This window comes from Habropoda laboriosa, unplaced genomic scaffold (genome assembly GCF_001263275.1).
Source record: "Habropoda laboriosa isolate 0110345459 unplaced genomic scaffold, ASM126327v1 scaffold134, whole genome shotgun sequence".
Classification (NCBI taxonomy): Eukaryota; Metazoa; Arthropoda; class Insecta; order Hymenoptera; family Apidae; genus Habropoda; species Habropoda laboriosa.
The window spans coordinates 1,764,912-1,781,814 of NW_017100266.1; the positions used below are offsets into that span (position 1 = coordinate 1,764,912).

At 42.2% G+C, this 16,903-nt stretch overlaps 2 protein-coding genes across 2 annotated transcripts in view; one reads left to right on the forward strand and one right to left on the reverse strand.

Moving 5' to 3' along the window:
• Nucleotides 1-2,467, forward strand: part of LOC108573295 (chondroitin proteoglycan 2-like) — a 13,700-nt gene extending 11,233 nt beyond the window's left edge. The window contains exons 3-5 of the mRNA XM_017935695.1: nt 23-217; nt 862-1,060; nt 2,245-2,467. Coding sequence (XP_017791184.1) covers nt 23-217; nt 862-1,060; nt 2,245-2,332 — 482 coding nt within the window. The 3' untranslated portion in view covers nt 2,333-2,467. The remainder of the gene's footprint in view (nt 1-22; nt 218-861; nt 1,061-2,244) is intronic.
• A 1,622-nt stretch (nt 2,468-4,089) lies between these two features.
• Nucleotides 4,090-16,903, reverse strand: part of LOC108573290 (parathyroid hormone/parathyroid hormone-related peptide receptor-like) — a 43,303-nt gene continuing 30,489 nt past the window's right edge. The window contains exons 4-13 of the mRNA XM_017935690.1: nt 16,166-16,272; nt 15,371-15,529; nt 12,757-12,851; nt 11,202-11,533; nt 10,380-10,510; nt 9,812-9,897; nt 9,487-9,631; nt 7,557-7,821; nt 4,565-4,728; nt 4,090-4,384 (exon numbers count right to left, since the gene is read on the reverse strand). Coding sequence (XP_017791179.1) covers nt 4,259-4,384; nt 4,565-4,728; nt 7,557-7,821; nt 9,487-9,631; nt 9,812-9,897; nt 10,380-10,510; nt 11,202-11,533; nt 12,757-12,851; nt 15,371-15,529; nt 16,166-16,272 — 1,610 coding nt within the window. The 3' untranslated portion in view covers nt 4,090-4,258. The remainder of the gene's footprint in view (nt 4,385-4,564; nt 4,729-7,556; nt 7,822-9,486; nt 9,632-9,811; nt 9,898-10,379; nt 10,511-11,201; nt 11,534-12,756; nt 12,852-15,370; nt 15,530-16,165; nt 16,273-16,903) is intronic.

Below are 16,903 nucleotides of genomic sequence, written 5' to 3' on the forward strand. Positions count from 1 at the left end.
ATTTTTCTCTGCCAATTTCTAGAGCCTGCACAGTCAACTGAAATCTGTCCTCACCAATATGGCTACTTCAAGGTCGGGGACCATCAGAACTGCGGTCAATTCATGAACTGCGCCGATGGTAGGGGACATATCTTCGATTGTCCCGAAGGTTTGGCCTTCAATGCTGCCACCTACCGCTGTGACTGGCCTGATCAGGTGCCGGATTGTGATGCCGAAGGTAGGAGACTTTAAAAAACCACTATTTTGTGTACAAATGGTAAACTTGATAATTAGACACATTTTTTTTTTTTAATAAAAGAAACTTTAAATTTTGTGGTTACTGCTACAGTTTCGATGTTATTTTTGTTAGCTACTTTCAAATTCCAAAGAAACCTTTTATGAAATTTCTACGTGGAATGAAAAAAGATTAAAATTCATTCAGGCTGTTAATCACTTTCAATCAACGTTGAAATTTTTCTATTCCACTGGATAAATATCGTCAAAGAGGAGAAGATTCTATAAATTCCCAGAAAGTCAAAGAGAAGTTTTTTCGAACCACCTTTATAATAATAATGTAATTTCTAGAATTCCCCTGATCATTACGCGAACTCTAGCTTAAATAAAAAAATTCTCAAATAATCGAAACAATAATTTTTGCTTCAAATTTCTAATTAATCATTTCTAATCAACGTTGCAATTTTTTTGTTGTATTCCGTACACATAAAATTCTCATAAACATCGCCCAAAAAAAGGTAAAAAATTCCAAAAAAGTTATTCTTCAATTTCATGCCAACTTTGCTTAAAGCAAATAATTCCAAAAAATTCCAAACAATTATTTTGCCCCGAAATTTCTAATCTATCACTTCCAATGAACGTTGGCAGCCTTCCTGGGTTTCCGGTGTCCAGACGAGCTGAAGAATCCGAATCTCAGGGATGGAATCCATCTCTATCGCAGCCATCTCGACTGTCAGCGGTACTACATCTGCGTAAACGGTCGTCCGCGGTTGCAGAATTGTGGCAAGGGAAAGGCATTCAACGAGGACATAAATACCTGCGACGACGCGGAGAATGTCACCAACTGGTAAGCGGATTTTTCACGAATATCCTGCAGAACGCAGCGGTACAGATATTCATCCTCATCCCTCAAATCCATTCATTACGCCACAAAAGTTCCAATTCTGGGACAGCTTTTGCACTTTTTTCTTTTTTGCACAAAAGACAGAATTTTGTACGTATATGTAGGAATTGATAACGGAAAAATATTGACGGACCCAACGGGGGAATCGAACCCGGGACCTTCGGCTTAGCAAGCCGAGGCTTTGCGCGCTACGCCAACCACTCCCTCTGTATTGTCTCCCATCGGCTTCCTATATTTCTTGGGTATGGAGGCCCTAAAGCCCCTCGATATAACTACACTCGGTCAGCCTGAACTGACATTCGCCTTCAAATGTTCTAAGAGTTCAAACACCACCTCGACAAACTCAACAGTTTCGGGTACACTCCCCGCACAGTGGCACTCTCAGCCGAAACTCTGTTTTTCTCAACTCTTTTAGGAGACGTGCACCCTCCCCCCTCTCACATGTTTTCATCTCAGAGCGCCTGGGGTTCCGTGTAGCCATAGATGCTTCCATCCCGGACGAACCCCCCCATTTGTAGGAACCGACGACGGAAAAATATTGAGGGACCCAAAACGGGAATCGAACCCGGGACCTTCGGCGTAGCAAGCCGAGGCTTTGCGCGCTACGCCAACCACTCCCTCTGTATTGTCTCCCATCGGCTTCCTATATTTCTTGGGTATGGAGGCCCTAAAGCCCCTCGATATAACTACACTCGGTCAGCCTGAACTGACATTCGCCTTCAAATGTTCTAAGAGTTCAAACACCACCTCGACAAACTCAACAGTTTCGGGTACACTCCCCGCACAGTGGCACTCTCAGCCGAAACTCTGTTTTTCTCAACTCTTTTAGGAGACGTGCACCCTCCCCCCTCTCACATGTTTTCATCTCAGAGCGCCTGGGGTTCCGTGTAGCCATAGATGCTTCCATCCCGGACGAACCCCCCCATTTGTAGGAACTGACGACGGAAAAATATTGAGGGACCCAAAACGGGAATCGAACCCGGGATCTTCGGCGTAGCAAGCCGAGGCTTTGCGCGCTACGCCAACCACTCCCTCTATACTGTCCCCCATCGGCTTCCTATATTTTTTGGCTACGGAGGCCCCGATACTACATATATTACTTTTCTTTTTTGTTCTTTCGTTTTCAGCGAAATACCAGGTCTGTTGGGAAAGAAATTGACGCAACTAACGGAGGTTTCTACACACGGAGTATCTCAGAATAAATACGGGCAATAATTAGACAGTCAGGATTATCGGTTCGGAGGGACGTGGAGTTGTAAATAACAGTAACGAGGATGTAGCTAGTACAAACTTCTATAGTTTGTTCGATTTTTCGAATAAAACGATCCGTTGAATTTTAACACGATCTTTGAATGTGAGACAGGAGAAAAAAGAGCGGCTGGTTTTTGTGTCAGGATACCAAAAGAAAATTCCACGCTTGTTCCTCCTTTTTTATTTCCAGTTAGAATCACGGAGTTTCACATCAAATACACGTGAGCCTGGCTTGGCCTCTGGCGTAGAGAGCTCATGAGGTAAAATTAGCCCTTAAGTGTGCTGAAGTGTTCCTTCAATCAGGTGTCTCCTTTGAGCAGAAATTCCACTTTCCTGCGAGAAAATGGAAACTCTGGGGCAGCTGTGAATTATTATACAAAATCTTATCTAGTAAGTCAATCACGTTCGTACATCGATTAACACGTAATTACATCCATTAATATGTTAATTAAACGGGAATAGAATCGGGACAATTTGTCGAAATTCAAATGAAAAACTTCACCTCTGTAACGATGATATGTTCTCTCTTTGACGAAAAAAAAAAAGAAAGAAAAAACTAATCCAGAACAGAGGACAGTTATTCACAACAGTTAATTGACGACGAAGTCGTTTTGTCTGTGGGCCGCGAAAAAATTCCACGTGACCACCGCGCACACTCTCTTTCTCTCTCTTTCAAATCGACGAGGTACACCTCGATTTCTTTAATTACACTTAATACGATCTCTCCTGTCGATTGATCGAGTGTGTGACACCGGTGATAACAGATAATGATGATATCGATAAGATTGCACGTGGAAAATTTTCTGCACTCCTTGCAATAAACATTCGTCCATTCAAGCATACACACACACACACACATACACACGCATAATATGTATAGAAACATCCATTTGCTTTGAGTTTACAGTAGAAACATTGGTACACACACGTCACGAGTAATAATTCTTGCAAAGAGATAAACGAGACCCTGTTAATCCGGACTAATTGAGAGAACACGGTCCGGATTAACAGAGTCACGGCCGTTACACCAAGAGAATACGAACAAATTCCTATCGATCAGGTCTCCGTTACTTTTGTACGCGTATAACAGTGTCCGATTTACTCGCAAGTCCGGATTATCGGGTTCCGCGGGAGATAGGAAAATAACGCGAGACAGCGGATACTGTTAATCCGGACTTCGCGTTAGGCGGGTATACGCGAGCTGAGGTACGATCCGGATTATCGAGTTCCGCTTGGTAAACACGAAGGAACACGCTTGTAAGAAAATATCGACAGCACCGGAACCCTCCCCGCTTAATCCGGATTTTTCGAGTGACATACGCAATCCGGATTAACGGGTCTCCCCCCGGTGCAAGTGTGTTGGTTGCCGGTCGTTGCGGACGCGAGAGCGAGTGTAAAAAAATAAACCTGTGTCCTTAGAGCTTTCCGGCTGGCGATTGCGATCGCAATTAAGAGTGAGAAAAAGAAAATGGCTGCTCGAAACTCCACGGATTTATTTATCATTGTTTACGCGGTTCACGCGGCGCGCTAATAAAACGAGAGAAGGTTAACGCGCTCGTTAAAATAATTTAACGACTGCACCGGGTATCGTCACGGTGACAAATTATGTACTCTGTCCTTGTGAGTCATCCGCTGGCGAGAAATTTCCAATCGGAATGTGTCCGATTTCGCTAAGGAAAGTCACACGCTGGATTTATCTTGAACGAAAGAATGCTGTAAGAGGTATCCCAGAGATTTTCGAGCAGTGCTGTCGCGTTACAATCTACGGTAGAGTTCGATGAATTTTTGCCGAATCCACGGAACTTCCATCCCGTGAGTTTCTCGGTAGTTAAGTAACCAGGGACCGTAGGTTGTGTCCGTTGGAAAAGTCGCGTTGGAGTTGGCGGCGATTCATGGGGGAACGTTGTGTAAGTTGTGCAGCTCGTACGCTAAGTGGCAGCATTCCGAGTCGCTCCAACGATGCTGTTCCCTCACCCTGTCGACGTTCGATCCTGTGCACGCTGTCACTTCTGAGACCTGGAGCAGAAATGAATTTCTCTTCCATTTTTCAATCGGAACGATACGTTCGGTATCTGTGCGCGTTCGTTGTCCAGTGTCGAGGACGAAAGATTCTCGAGACGTTCGTTTATCGAAATTGCTCGGTGTGAAAAGGAGAGGATGTGACACGGTATCAGGTGGTACATTGGTTACACTCACGTTCGAGCAGAAGGAGAGTAACGATTGGTCCGTGTATTTGCAGTAGAGAGGCGACGCGTGATTCGCTTGTTGACTCTGGCTGCCCGGATGCGCGCTCTGCCCGTTCCCAGTGATCTCCAAATAGCCCCTGCTGCTCGCTAGACTACCTCCTCGCGTACCAATATCTGAAAAATTCCACCCTTAATCCTCCATAGCCCTTTGCCCAATTTCGAGGGTAAATATAGAGAGATTGTTACACTTGGAATTTCATTTGATCAATTATTACACGGTTAAGTGGAGTTTCGAAAATCTGTTTCCTTCGAGACACACTACGTACTTACGCGTGTGCGTCGCGTTTTGAAAATAAAAATTGGAACACCCTGTATATGTAAACTTGGACGCAACAAGTACGCGATATTTCACCGGGAAATTTTTGACAAAAATATTGCGAAAATATCTGTAGAAAACTTTACGTACACTGCCGCTGAAAAGTATTAGGACACTTCCTTAATTCTAACAAATGTCTGAAAAATCTTATGAAACCTTATTTAGTGTAATGAATAACACTAAACGATACATGGTTTGTTTCGTATCACACTGGAGTATATAATACGGTAAGTAATTCGTTAAATATCTTACCAAAGACCTTAAATAATAGTTAGGTATATCTTCTTTTCGTGTATATATCCGCCTCTTGTCTTTATTACAACATTCACGATTCTGGGCATCCTGGCTATTAATTTCTCTACTGTGTCGGATGTAACGTTCCTCCACGCTATCTCTAAGATTTCCCACAAGTTCTTTTCTGACTTAGGACACGTTTTTTCACGAAGGACACAGCGAAGGGCTTAAATAATTAAATGATTCGCAATCGTACATGTTAAGGATACTTAAGTTTAGACCAGGTTTACGATACGGACGCGACTCTGCTATTTTCGAGATTAAGGTTTGAATACGCGTTTGCTAGTTATTCCTTATTGCCAGAAGGGCTCCAAACCTCTCATAAAAGCAGAGAATTTGGAGTTTCTTCGTGCACCTCAATAGCAATTGACGTATCATAAACCCGCGCGAGCTGAGGCACATGCGAGCGAGCGGGACCGTTACCCTGGGTTTCTCCCATAAGCCCAGGTGACGCGTACCTCATCCAGAAGACCCCTTCCCTAAGGGTGAGCGGTTGGTGTCGGGCGTCGACCGAGGCCCTAACTTGATTGGGAGTTTTGGCCCCCCACCCAAATCTCACCCCCGTCAAGGGACAGAAACCGTATAAAGGGACTGGGGTGATAGACAAAAAGGGCATTGTTGTAAGAACACATTAGTGAAACATAGAATCTGAACTCTGGTACGAACGATTACACGAATTTTGAACCTCAGGACATTCGACTCGCACACATTTAACATTTAAGAACTCAGTTACATTGCATTACTGTTACATAACAAACTGTGTTGCAAATAAAGAGTTATTTGCTATATAATCAGGCTTCGTGAACATTGTGGGAGCCAACAGTACAACTAGAATACGCTAAATACAGGGTGTCCCAGGTTTCAATGGCCAAACGTTGTCAGTATATTCTGTGTCGAAATAAAAAAAAAAAGTTATACAAACATAGGTGTTTTAGAGCTTCGTTAAAAAGTTATGGCGGTAATACGGAATGAAGGGAACAATATCAGACTCACGGTTACTGCGACGTAATACAGAAATAGATGATCAATATTTGCGCGATATTTACAAGATCGCGTAATGAATCGATACAAAAAATCAACGATGCATTTACTGATATGAAGCAAAATAATAACGAAATTTGCAGAGTAATCTGATATCTTCTGATGTTTTCTGATGTCAATCTTGCATTGCCATAAACGGTGGACATTTTTCAGATGGAGTATTAGCTGCTTCTTGCATAAACAGAGTAAACGTAAATATTGCTGATCTGCTTCTGTATTACATCGCGATAACCGCGAGTCTGCTATTGTTCCCTTCGTTTCGTATTATTGCCATAACTTTTTAACCAAGCTCTAAAAGACCTACGTTTGTGTAACATTTTTTTTTTATTTCGAACCATAGAATATACTGACAACGTTTGGCCATTAAAACCTGGGACACCCTGTATATATACCCAATGGAATTTGTAAAAGAATGCGATTTACTATTTATAATTTACGCGGGATAGGAAAGGTTCACAGAAAATGACAAGTGTCCTAGTACTTTTGAGCGGCGGTGTACATGTGATTGGTATTCAGATCCGCGAAAAATATATCTGCCTCGATAAAGAAGTAATTTCATATGTTAGATCGAAGAGGCTAGATCACGGTATGTGGACGTCTGCCACTGGAAGAGACATACGATCCTCTTTATAGGAGATCTCAATTTACTTTTCTTGCTTGAAAAATATTAATGGCTTGATAGCGAGAGAGGCAATTCGTACCAGATGCTCCCTGATGATCGTACCGACTAGTGCGAACGTAAGAAACGGAGGCTAATAAATGGAAGACACTCCTCCTGGTGTGGGGAGGGTGGAGGAAGAGGACTCTGCTGGAAGTTCGAAACGCAGGAAAATTAATAACCGTTGAAGAAAGTTGAACGTTAATATTGCTCGAGTCCTGGCGAGGTTAATTACCGAGACTGAAGATGCGGAAGATTTTCGTTTCTTCGTTGACAAAGTAAACGATCTTCGCGAGTATTTGAAACTTATTAAAATTCATTTCTTCTTTTCAGACGTCGACTCTAAAGTTTCGGGGTGATGAAAATGGTGGTCCTTGAAGTTGAGGTTACGTTCGAGAGGTGAGAGAAATCAAAATTTTGGGTAGAAAAATTCGATCCGTACAAAGGAAAGTCCGTACTGACCCTAAATTCTCATTGTGGCACACCAAAAATTCCCCCTTCAAAGCTTGGTACACAGACACGGAACAGGCATGTAAACTGGCAGAGAGACGAGGTGAGGCGTGTGACACGAAAGCGAACAGGCCAGAGACGGCATGAAGACGTGCAGAGGATTTCATAGGTTAGAGAGGACACCTTGTGTACTCGCCATCGAGTGAGTGGAGCGTCTGGCTGTCCTATCGTGAAGGAAACAGAGCCAGGGCTCTTTCCACCAGCGTGAACGCCTCGGACGTCTGCCAAGTTTCGACGCGTTGCAACTGCAAGTGCTGCCGGAGTGTGCGGCTGGCTTGTTGCCCCATCTGCTTCGAAGTCGCGGCAATTTTTGGCTCCTGATGGCCCTGGACACCTCGGTTCTCACCTCGCCGTTCAGGAAGCAGTACAGGACAGCTACGAAGAAGCCCTGGAAGAGGAGAGAAAAAGAAAAAGTTCAGATCGGGACGAGGTCTAGGTTATTTTGTAAAATTTGGGCAGAGAACGTGGAGGATTGATGCAACAAGAGTGAAATGTGAAGAAAATTTCTGGAAAAAGGTTCAAATTAGAAAGAACGAAGGAAACTTGGAAATCTGAAATTCAAGAAAGAATACAGGTTGTTAGACCTTGCTCGTGGTAGTTACAAATACCTGTCAAAACAAAGTGTGCCGACTAAATTTACCAAGTTCGTTTCTCGAAGGACCACCTCCGTTTTAGGAGGACAAATAACTATTAATATTGTAAGAGTATGGTTGAGTGAAGGTAGAGACTCAGGCTGGTTTATGACCTCTCGGTCTGCGGAGAAACCCGGTCCCAACGCCCAACTCCCGCACGCGCTAAGGCCTGGGTCAGGTAAGGACCCAGCCACGTGCTCGCGCGACGCGGTCCTTGCCGGGTAGAAACCCCCAACTTGCGCCAGGGTTTCCCGAAGGCAAGAGAGGGGCGTCAAGGCCCGTATATAAGGACGCGTTAAGAGCACTGCAGAGGGAACTGTGAGAATCGTGAGAATTGTAAGGATTGTAGGAGAATACATATAGTTTTTGAAATTATCCGGACGAAGTATTGTTTAAACTAAAAACCCCTTACAATATTGACTAATCTCTGAAGAACTACTCGTAGCGTGGTCAGATGAATTCTATGTATCGAGGGCTCGGACACTTTCCAACACACCTCGGATACGAGCCTTCAGCGGGGGTGAGACACGCGGGTTGGTCAACTACATTTTCGAACTCCACAAGGGAGGTGATTGAATCTAACGCGATTGGCAATCATTAGGTACCGAAAACTTACTAAGGTGACGCCCCCTTGTCAACGGTCACTCTCAAGTGCTCTGGTACGGGTGCACCTAATACGGGCAGAGGCTAAGGACCCGGTTAGTGTTGTTATGTAGTTATCGCAGCCGAATGTTTATTTCCGCGTTTGTTGGCCCAGGGAATCGCCGAGCGCGGAGACGGCTTCGGCGACCGGCTACACCTAATACGGGCAGAGGCTAAGGACCCGGTTAGTGTTGTTATGTCGTTATCGTAGCCGAATGTTTATTTCCGCGTTTGTTGGCCCAGGGAATCGCCGAGCGCGGAGACGGCTTCGGTGACCAGCCAGGCCGAACCGGAATACATGTAAATGTATTAAAGTAAATGTATGTAAAAATATTCAACGGCCATAGAAAAAACATCGAAATTCAAAGTGAGAGTAAAATGCTCGATGGCCTCCCAAGCTTATGACCGCTGCGAAAGAAACGTACTAATCCTAATGACTTAACAGAGATTCTGTAGCAACGAAAGTATCTGAAGAACTAAGAAAATTGACAGCTGCAATCGAACGTGTGGGATTTTCATTTGGACTTATGATCGAGGTTCGGAATAATGTACTAACAAGAGTAAAGAAATAAAAGGAAAAACTAAACGTTTACTATAAACCGCGCTGTTTCCACACGGAATTTCCCCCACACGATCTTTCTTTCCGCGCTTTCAACTCAAAATCTCCTCTCTTCCAAATCTCACCACTCAATCCACAAATGAAAGAGGGAAACACTACGTCACGAATGCTTGTACTGAAGAACAAGGAATAAAAAGAAAGTCTAAGTCGAGGATCGTACCTGAAAGGAGGCGAAGAGTTGGTCGCAGAAGAGCCACACGATCTCGACAGTCTCATTCACGCCAATGCTGTAGGACATGCCCAGGAACACGGTATAGTGAACGCCAAACAATGGCACCAGGACCAGAGTGCTTTTCGCCCATCTCCTGCAAAACGACGGAAGCTTTTCACGCTTGTAAATCGACCCTTCAGCTCAAAGGGAATCGTAGTGATTTAACTTCCCTAACTGGAGAAGGAGTGTAGTTTCGAACAGCTCTTTGAGAACTGGGTTAGGTAAACAATCTAGCCACCTATAGGGTTATCGGAGATTAGGGTGAGAAACTTACTTGTATCTTTGTGTCTCCTCGGAAACCGTAGACTTCAGTTTTAACAGCAACACCCTCACGATATTGACGAACAGCACGAAGTTGATCTGTGGAATTCGGGGCACAAAGGGTTCTCGTTACAACGACGAGAAATTCACGTGGGTTAATTAGCTACGAGAAGGAACTGCTTGAAATTTTCGTTAACCGTTTTTGAGTGCCACGGGATAGTGCAGAGATCTGATCGAAAAATGCGAAACTGCGCGAACGCGCTTCTTTCACTCGATGTCGAAGAATTCTAACAATTTTCTTTTCGACATTTTCGCTGAACACGACTGTTTGAAAATGACACGAGGCAAAGGCAAAATTGATTACGTGCAGGATTTTTGTTTAATTTTTTATGAAAAGATAGACAGATTATGGGAGATGGAATAAAATTTACACTTTTTGGCTCAAACGGTTAATTCAAGAGATATAATTAAAGCAGAAAGATGAGATAATCGAATATTTGGGTAGAGCCTCTATCTAGGTGATCGAATGAAAGAAAAATGCTTGTACACTCTGTGTAGAATTATCGATACCGTTGTCTTACCAAAATGGACAGCATAGTAGGCACACGAATGATGAGGAACAGGTAGGGATTCTCATGAGTGGTCCAGCAGTACGTGTTCTCAAGCGTGATTCTGGCCACGATCCAGCAGGTAACGAAAATAGCTGGCAGACCTGAGAACACAATTCCCACAAAAGACTTCACTGCTTTTTCCTAGAAAAGTCTCTCTAAAGGAGTCGCAGAAATTCTCAAGAGAACGTGTAAATCTACCAAAAGAGCGGTATTGTCCTCTCTATCACTGTTACACCAGACATAAATCGTGGAAAGAATGAATTCTCTGCTGCTGTTTTCACCGGTAACACAACGTGTCAATAGCTAACTCAGGTGTAACGTGTCTACCAGTAACCTAAAGTCCGTTCAATTTAAGAGTAACCTCGGTCTCGGACCGATTTTCGCCCGTTCTGCGCAGTTCCCACTACTACCTACCAATGTGACTAGCGCTATTTCGGCTAGGCCCAAGAGCCACGACAATGTAAACAGTGCATAGAGTGGAGAGAATCTACCCGGTGACGTATTACAAAGTACCTAATTTCATTAGGCACAAAAAGAGAAAAAGAGTAAATAGAGAATTAATTATATCACCGTGTATATGAAAGCGTCACGCCTGGAACAGTAGACGGAGAAAACCGTAAGCGGTTAAGTGGGGGTTTGGACGTTCTAGTGGTTCTAGCCCTGCCTTAGGCACGCCCCATGCGCGAAGCGAGGTTACTCTTAAATTGAACGGACTGTAGGTCCACTTGAGATGCATTTTAGAGACAAGGAACTGGCACGTTGGCCAGAGATTTGTTTCTAACAGTGACTCACCCCATCCAAGGCACACGTAGGCAGCTATACTCGAGTTCACATCGGTGAAGAGCGCCAGGAACACGAGATTATGCAAGTAGAGGCCCTCCATCAGTATCCAGAAGTAGTTGGCGAGGATGAAGTACTGCCAGAAGCTGGTAAACACCTTGCACAGCCAGCTGCTCTCCTTCTCGTCGACCAGCCAGTACGTCTTCCCGTTTTTGATCATCATATCCGAGGCTAGAGCGATCCCGGAGACGAATAGGATATCCTTCATCAACGCCATGAACGCGCGCAGCATGAACGAGGCGAACAGGTGCATGTGTAGCATGTTCCGTGGACACCGCAGTTTCCTACGTCCAATTCGGGACAAACTTGGAGTAGTGATCCGGGATTACAGCGATTAGACATCAGTATAAATTGCTTAAGGGGGTTTATGGGGGTGGTTGGAGGGTGTTCGCTCGAAATCAGACAAAATGTTGCTTACGTTTGTGGTTACTTTTTTTTTCGCGAAGAAACTGCTAGGTATATTCGTTTGAAATTTTGCACGTGTGATTGAACGTGTGCGAGGAAGATTCGGGAATTTTTTTGTTAAAATATAACCGGTGGTACAGAAGGTGTGCTGTGAAATAGGCAAAATGTCGATTTCTTTAGAAATATATTAATTATTAAAAATCTAGCGTAGATATTTGTATAAATTTCGTAGGAGTAATGCAAGGTCGTATGTAGAAGGTGTGTGCAAAATTTGAGGCGGATTGATCGAAATTTCCGAGCAACTGTGAATTAAACACGTAACCCTACATTGAACGCCTATAAAGTTGATAATTCAAATTGTTCCTATCAAATTCTGAAAAGGTTTTTATTTTTCAGCCTGAAATAAGCGAACACCCTTAACCTTTTAACTGTGGAATTTAGTTTGAAAAATCCGTCACGGGATGCGCAATTAAAGTCAAGCAATGACGAGTATACACGTCGAACGCAGGGCAAATGCTCCAGTTACAAATTTTACGAAAAAAGTAAAGCAAAACGAGGAAGGATTACATTTTCATTCGATAAAAAATTGACGATTCATTGTTGAAACGGTTATTGTTATTAAGAATTTAGAAATTGTCAAAAAATAATAAAATTCGTAAACAAGAAAAATTAAAGGAAAAGAATAATTTTATGAAATTCAGTTGATTTCAAGACGCATTGGGGAAAATAATCAACTGAGCTTGTAAAAAGTAATACATTGTACGGGAAATGTCCCCGTACTTTTTTTTTTTTATAAAATACATAGCAGTTTCATCGGTACTATAAAGGAAACATATCACCAAATAACATTTTTATTACTTCTTATTGAAATTTTGAGATTTTACAGTAAATGGTAATTTTTTATTTTACACGACGAGTACACACGTCAACCGAAATCGAAATAAAGTTTTGGATTGACGTGTATACAAGTCGAGCGCAGTTAAAATAAAGAAAGTCAACGTTGATTTTCTCATCGAAAAATCGATATTAGGAATTTTCGAATTGTTGCGTCAAATTATGGCTTAGAAATGGAAAAAATTAATCGTTTCAGGTTGATACTTACTTGACAACGGCCAGAATAAAGAAAGCGACGACCAGAGTGAAGAAAGATACCGTGTATCCCACTTTCGAGATGGTTTTCACTATGGGAACGAATTTCTGCAAATAGGATTTGCGATAATTAGGCCATTTACCAGCTTCCACGAGGCTAATGGACGATATTATAAGGCTGGAGGATAATTTCATCCATAAACCCTTATTAAAGACCGGCTAACTATCCTAGATCCAACGTTTAATCCTCTCGCGTGAAGAGACCCTCGTTACTGCGTAAAATTTTTATCTGTTTGGGGTCAAAAGAAGAGGAAGACGATTCAAGGAAGAATGGGAACACAATGGGGCGTCTTCAACGAACGTCTAATCCCTGTCCTTCGTCTTCTGAAATAACGTTTGACGTCAATTCTGTAATTCCTATCGATTTCCGGTTCCCTTGAAGGGTTATTGATCACTCCTGTGTACTGCTCTACTGAATGTTTCTTTCCCACGAGTCGGAGTAGCCCTTTAAACTTTGATTAGAACGAAAAAGTGATAAAAAATGGCGAAAATAATGTTCAACTAGTCCTGCCGTAAGTTCTCTTATAAATAGAGGGTGTATGAATATGTCGAAATTATTAAGGAGGTGAAGTAGAGGAGAAAAGTTCCTATCGGTCCATGTTCGAAAATGATTCACTAAAGAGTTATAAGGAAGAAAAGGGAAGTTGTTTTATTTAATCACTTTTCTTTTTTTTTTTGGCTAAACTAGTAAAGATATGGTAATATTTCTTTTTCTAGTAGAAAGAGACATCGTTTGACTGTGATAAAAATATTTTGTTCAATGTAATTTTTGTTGGACTAGAGGAAGTTTTCTAGGTTACCGACGCGCGGGTGCCGTGATGGTCTGCGGCGTCTCGTGGAAAGCCTCGGTTGACTTCAATTGTTCTCGAAGAGAGAGTCGTGCGTTGCACGTTTTATATTTCGTGTAATGGACCCTTCGTTGCAATAAATGTTTGCGTTAGTGTTATCACCGTACAACTGCGTCTTGTTACTTTTCCCTGCACCTGAACCTTGCGCTTAACAATTTTTAATATTGCTATTGCAAATTTTATATTTAAAGTTAACACTGTCGACAATGTACCCCTGACAGGCATGCAGCCTGTCCTGTCAATGTGATTCCATAAATCCGGTTAAAGGATGCACCTAACTGACCTACAGCGGGTGAAAAAGGTATTCGCTCACCCTTTAAAACAGAATGACATTTTTAATATTGGACCAAACGACTTGAGTTTTTTTGAAGAAGTTTCCTGTGCCCGTAATGAAAATTTGAAAAATACGTTTTATATGTAGATTTACGCCAGTTATTGACATGCTGAAAATTTGATCGGAATCGGTTGATGCAGAAACTGCACAGATCGAAAGATGTAAGAATCTTTAGATTTATTACAGTTCTAGGCCGAAAGTTCTGAAAAATTGCGATTTTCATAATTTTTAACCGTTTGTAGCTAATAGCAACGTTAACCGATTTCGATGAAATTTTCAGCCTGCATATAACTGGCATAAATCTATAAAACGTATATTTTTAAATTTTCATTACGGGCTCGGATAGAAAAGTTCTAAAAAGCGACCTTTGCTATTTTCGTCGCGCTTCCGACCAATTGCAATTTTTTCAAAATTTTGTTTGCACGTCATCTATCGAACTGATCCTTCTAATTTCTGAAAAAAGAGCTCAAGTTATTTGGTCCAATTTTAAAAAAGTTATTCCGTTTTAATCCTTTCACTGTTATCGGCGCCTATAGAAGCTCAGTGATAATCGAACGCTGGATACTATCGGCGCTTTTCGTATTCTTATTCCATGTTAGATATAATATAAAGATTGCCACTTATACATCGTTCAAAATAAGAGTAACCTCACTTCGCGCATGGGGCGTGCCTAAGGCAGGGCTAGAACCACTAGAACGCTCCAAACCCCCACTTAACCGCCTACGTTTGTCTCCGTCTTACCCTCTGCTGCGCTCTCTGTCTATGCGCAGAACGGACGAGAATCGATCCGAGAGCGAGGTTACTCTTATTTTGAACGATGTATAGATGCGTATTCGTTGAAGGTTCTGGAAGATAAGTGCCATGCCGTCTCTCACGGTCCTCTTACCAGAAGATGCCGCATTTTCCCCACTCTGTGGCCAGAACCTTCGAGAACACCCTTAACGCTTTACACGTGCCATGCAGCACCATGACTTCGCGTCGTCGGCCACACGCGCGTACCTTTGAGATCGGCGGTCGAACTCTCTATCGCCGATCCGTAAACAGAAGATCCGCGACCCTTAGAAGTCGCCGCGTCTCCTCTATGGAGGACTCGACGCCAACATCCATTTCTTATATTTACACGTTACTTATTTTGCAAATATAAAATACAAAGTGTTCAGCGAAAAATGATTTGGCTAACGAAATGTGTTGTATGACTGTTAATGCCATAACTCAGTCGTACACAGCCAGAGCTTTACTTTCGAGTTGCCAGCAGTGAAAGGATTAGAAGGTGTACGAATACTTTTCTGACCTACTGAATATTTCTGAATATCCCTCCAGCCATTAAGTAGAATCGATTGTCATTTTATGCGAGATCCTTGTCGTATATAACTGGGAGCATTTACCTTAATGAGGGTGTCGTTGTTCTGTTGACCACCAGGCAGCTCCATGAGAAGGGTGACCAGAGGGTCCCTGTAACACTGTGTGTAGTTGCTCCAGTTGTCCTTCGTGCCGTTATTCCAGAACCACTGGCCATCTGACATGCATTGCCTGGACGCGTTCGCCTGGGCAATTGAAGCTTTAATCTTAGCTATGCACATTAACTATGGCCATTTCGCTAGAGTTTTGATGAGTTCGACGTGACTGAACATCGTTCATTTTCAGTGACGTAAGTTGAAAATATTTTACGTAGGTACTCTGAGAGTACATGCTGTCTGCGGCGTGTGTGCAAACAATATTTTCGTATAAAATTATAAAATTCGTATAAAATTTGAAATATTGACAAAGTTAGAGCGGGCCACGAAGGATTGTTCTTGCAAAATGTGTTTTCGAAAATATAGGTATTGATATCTCAAAAAGTACACGGTCGATTAGGTTCAAATTTGGCAAGGATATTTTACAAACATCCCTCTATTACCTGCTGTAAGAATTAATAAACTAATTTTGCTATTTTTCCGATTAGAAAAAGTCGAATCGAGAAATTTTTCGAAAAAACGATGCCTCGCATATTCTAAGGTATTACTTTTTTTATAGCAAGTATTTTTCCACAAGAAAATTTTCGAGTATTTCCCAAGGATGGACGAAAACGTGTGCATAATATCAGGTTCAAATACCACGTAGTTTCTTTCAAATAAATTATCGCGTGAAGCTTGATCGAATATCCCGTTAATGGGCGTCGCCATATTGGTTTCACTGATTACCTGGACATCGAATCCGGCGATATAGGATGGACAGGACAGGATGGCCAGTTCTCCAGGTGCCGTTGATGGCCAGCACAATATTTTATCCCAAACTTCTGGACACCAGCCTGTGTTTCATAAAATTTAACCATTTGTTTTTTGCGCACATGAAAAATGTGTCGAGCTCCAGTGTCAAGTATGCTCGAACTAAAAAGCGTACAGTTTCTCTTGGTAAATTCATTTCTGAAGTAATGGAATCGTCTTAATTGTGTCCTTCTCAGGACCTTCTTTTCCTCTCCTTGTTTCCATTGTACTTTCAATTTAGAAGATTGAATAGGATTCGGAAAAAAATTTGTCCTACAATATGTAACAAAAATTCCTGGACTCTGAGTTTAATAATTAATTATAGTCGAATGAAAGAAGTTTCAAAGATTAAAATATAAAAAAAGAACGTCAATACGTGAATCAAATGAAAAATCATTCTTACAATCTGAATTTGGAAACTTTTGTCACATATTGTATTTATTCCTGACTATAATATACATATAAATACATATTTATTGTAAGAATTTGAGGTTAGGTTTTCTCTTCTTTTTTTGTCGCGAGAATTTGTAATCTGTATTCCGGACGAAAGAGGTTCAGGAACAATTTTTCAACCGGAAACATATTTCGAGTCCTGCACGTCTGTCACCGCGAGTATTCATTTTTCGCCCAACTATGGGCAGTTTGATTCATCGCGACAAGCATTCTTCTGTACCG